The following is a 3,212-nucleotide window of genomic DNA, read 5'->3' on the forward strand; positions in this document are numbered from 1 at the left end:
AATTGTAACCCCTCTATACGGTATTTTCACAACTAAAAAAAAAAAAATTAAATCCCTGTTGTCACTGTATTTGATTCCAGTGCCCTGCATCTTGTATATACATTTTTCTAATTTGGGAAGGGGAAGGGAAGTAACAAAATGCTGAATGCTGAAACAAGGATACAGTTTGACCCATAGTAACAATGAGATTACAAGACACTATGTTGAAAACAAACGTTACAACTTGCGAGGGGGGGTGGAGTTGAGGAAGTAGAGAGGGAAGGGATGGTAGGGGAAAAACAAAGGAAGGGATAACATTGTGGGATAGGAAATGTACTCATTAACTTTCTCCTGTAACTGTAATCCCTTTGTACAGTATCTTTACAATAAAAATATATATTAAGCTCTGCCCCTAGCTGCGCAGGGCGGCGTTGGCCTTGCGGGGCTCTAGTTTCCACGTGGTGCGGTGAGGGCGGGCGGCTAGGCCCACCTCGGTGCCCTTAGACACCCTGGCCCTCGGGGCCCGCTTCCCGCCGAGATGCCGAAGGTGAAGTCGGGTGCGAGCGGCCGTCGTCGTGCACGGCAGGAGCAGCGCGGAGAGCTGAAGCGGGCCGGAGGACTCCTGTTCAACACGGGGATTGGACAGCACATTTTGAAAAATCCTCTGATTGTTAACAGCATTATCGATAAGGCTGCTCTAAGACCAACAGACGTGGTGCTGGAAGTTGGGCCTGGAACTGGCAACATGACCGTAAAGTTATTAGAAAAGGCAAAAAAGGTAGTTGCCTGTGAACTTGACCCAAGACTAGTAGCTGAACTTCACAAAAGAGTTCAGGGCACACCTTTGGCTAGCAAACTTCAAGTACTGGTGGGTGATGTGCTGAAATCTGATTTGCCATTCTTTGATGCATGTGTTGCAAATTTGCCTTATCAGATTTCTTCTCCTTTTGTCTTCAAGTTGTTGCTGCACCGACCATTCTTCAGATGTGCCATACTTATGTTTCAAAGAGAATTTGCTCTCAGACTGGTTGCTAAACCTGGAGATAAGTTATACTGCAGACTCTCAATTAATACACAGCTGTTAGCCCGTGTAGACCATTTAATGAAAGTTGGGAAGAATAACTTCAGACCACCACCTAAGGTGGAATCCAGTGTTGTGAGGATAGAACCTAAGAATCCACCACCACCCATCAATTTTCAGGAATGGGATGGCCTAGTAAGGATCACCTTCGTTAGGAAAAACAAGACACTGTCTGCTGCATTTAAATCCAGTGCAGTCCAACAGCTATTGGAAAAAAACTACAGAATTCACTGTTCACTCCATAATATTATAATACCGGAAGATTTCAGCATAGCAGATAAAATACAGCAAATCCTAACCAGCACAGGTTTTAGTGACAAACGGCCCGTTCCATGGATATAGATGACTTTATCAAATTGCTACATGGATTCAATTCAGAAGGTATCCACTTTTCATAGCTACTTGGAAAACTTCTTGATGAAACTACTAAGTACTCCACTGCACTGGGCTTAAGTGCTTTTCATTTAAAATCACTGTTGTATCACTGATTATTCTGCATATTTTAAGGCAGTCAGCTGTATCAAGTTCTTTTGGTTTTGAGTATACTGCACATATCCCAAGCTCAAGAGCCGCAGATACGCACAATCAATGTTTCATACAGTTCATCATATAAAGATATTACCTTCTATTTACTGTTTATATACTATGAGTCCCTCTTATATACTTTGAGTCCCTCTTTAGGCCTTCCACTCATTCCCTTACATTAAAATAGGTTCAAATAACCATATATTCCTGTATCATTTCTTACATGTACAATAAAAATTTTTAATGTTTTTTGTTCTCATTTTCAAAAAAATATATATATTAAAAAAAGAAATCACATAGTACATTAAAAATTACAACAAAGAAAAAAATTAAACCCCCCAATAACAAATTCCCAAAGAAACAACCACCCATTAATAAGTGGGCTAAAGAATTAAAAAGCAATTTTTGTGAGCCGGATGCCAGTGGCTCACACTTACAATCCTAGCTACTCAGGAGGCTGAGATCTGAGGATATCTGAGAATCACAGTTCAAAGCTACACTGGGCAGTAAAGTCCATGAGTCTCGTATCTGCAATAAACCACCAGAAAACCAGAAGTGGCACTGTGGCTCAAGTGACAGAGCACTCACTTTGAGCTGAAGAGCTCAGGGATAGCACCCAGGCCCAGAGTTCAAGCTCTACACCTACAAAAGAGAGATAGAGACAGAGAGAGATACAGAGACAGAATTCTCTGGAGAGGAAATAAGAATGGCCAATAGGTACATGAAGAATATTCAACATCGCTGGCCATAAAGGAGATGCAAATCAAAACTACATTGAGCTTCCACTTCACCCCAGTTAGAATGACCATTATCAAAAAAAAAACAAAAAACAAATAATAACAGATACTGGGGGGGATGTGGCCAAAAGGGAAGGCTCCTACACTGTTGGTGGGAGTGTAAGCTGGTTCAACCACTCTTTAAAGCAGTCTTTTGAGGTTCCTCAAAAGACTAAACATAGAACTCCCTTATGACCACGCAATCCCATTGCTGGGCACTTATCCAAATGATCACAAGCAAGGCAACACTAAAGCTACCAGCACAACTATGCTCATTGCATTTGTCATAGCTAAGATATGGAACCAACCTAGATGCCCCTCACACAGATAGAAAATTGATCTTAGATCCTTATATATCACCCTGCACCAGAATCAACTCCAAATGGATCAAAGACCTTGAGGTAAAAGCAGAGAATATTACAGGAAGGGATAAGGATACTCTAGGGCTCCTTGACACAGGTTGAAACTTCCTAAACAAAGATCCAGAAGCACAACAAATCAAAGAAAGGCTGGGAAAATGGGATCGCATTAAACTGCAGAGCTTCTGCATAGCAAAGAACATAGCTAGCAAGATAAACAAAGGCCACAGATTGGGAGAAGATTTTCACTAGCTATACAACAGATAAGGGTTTCATATTAAAAATATACCTAAAGCTCAGAATCACTTTATCTCAATTTTTTTCCTATTATTAAACAGGCCAGCTTCTCTATCCTATCCCAAATTCAATCCTAACCAATCCTCTGTTTGTTTGTTTTTGCCTCCCAACTATTGTCAGTTTTCTGACATATTTGATTGTTTTTGTTTTTGTTTTGTTTTGTTTTCTGTCGGTCGTGGGGCCTGAACTCTGGGC

The 3,212-nt window shown here is 41.0% G+C and overlaps 1 protein-coding gene across 1 annotated transcript; it reads left to right on the forward strand.

The window, feature by feature from the left end:
* The first annotated feature begins 459 nt into the window (after positions 1 to 459).
* On the forward strand, positions 460 to 1,840 carry LOC122106119 (probable dimethyladenosine transferase). Its single transcript, XM_042677400.1, has one exon. The coding sequence runs from the start codon at positions 518 to 520 to the stop codon at positions 1,400 to 1,402; it is 885 nt and encodes a 294-aa protein (XP_042533334.1). The 5' UTR covers positions 460 to 517; the 3' UTR covers positions 1,403 to 1,840.
* Positions 1,841 to 3,212: the final 1,372 nt, after the last annotated feature.

Source organism: Dipodomys spectabilis, unplaced genomic scaffold (assembly GCF_019054845.1).
Source record: "Dipodomys spectabilis isolate Male_0828 unplaced genomic scaffold, ASM1905484v1 ptg000038l, whole genome shotgun sequence".
Taxonomy (NCBI): domain Eukaryota; kingdom Metazoa; phylum Chordata; class Mammalia; order Rodentia; family Heteromyidae; genus Dipodomys; species Dipodomys spectabilis.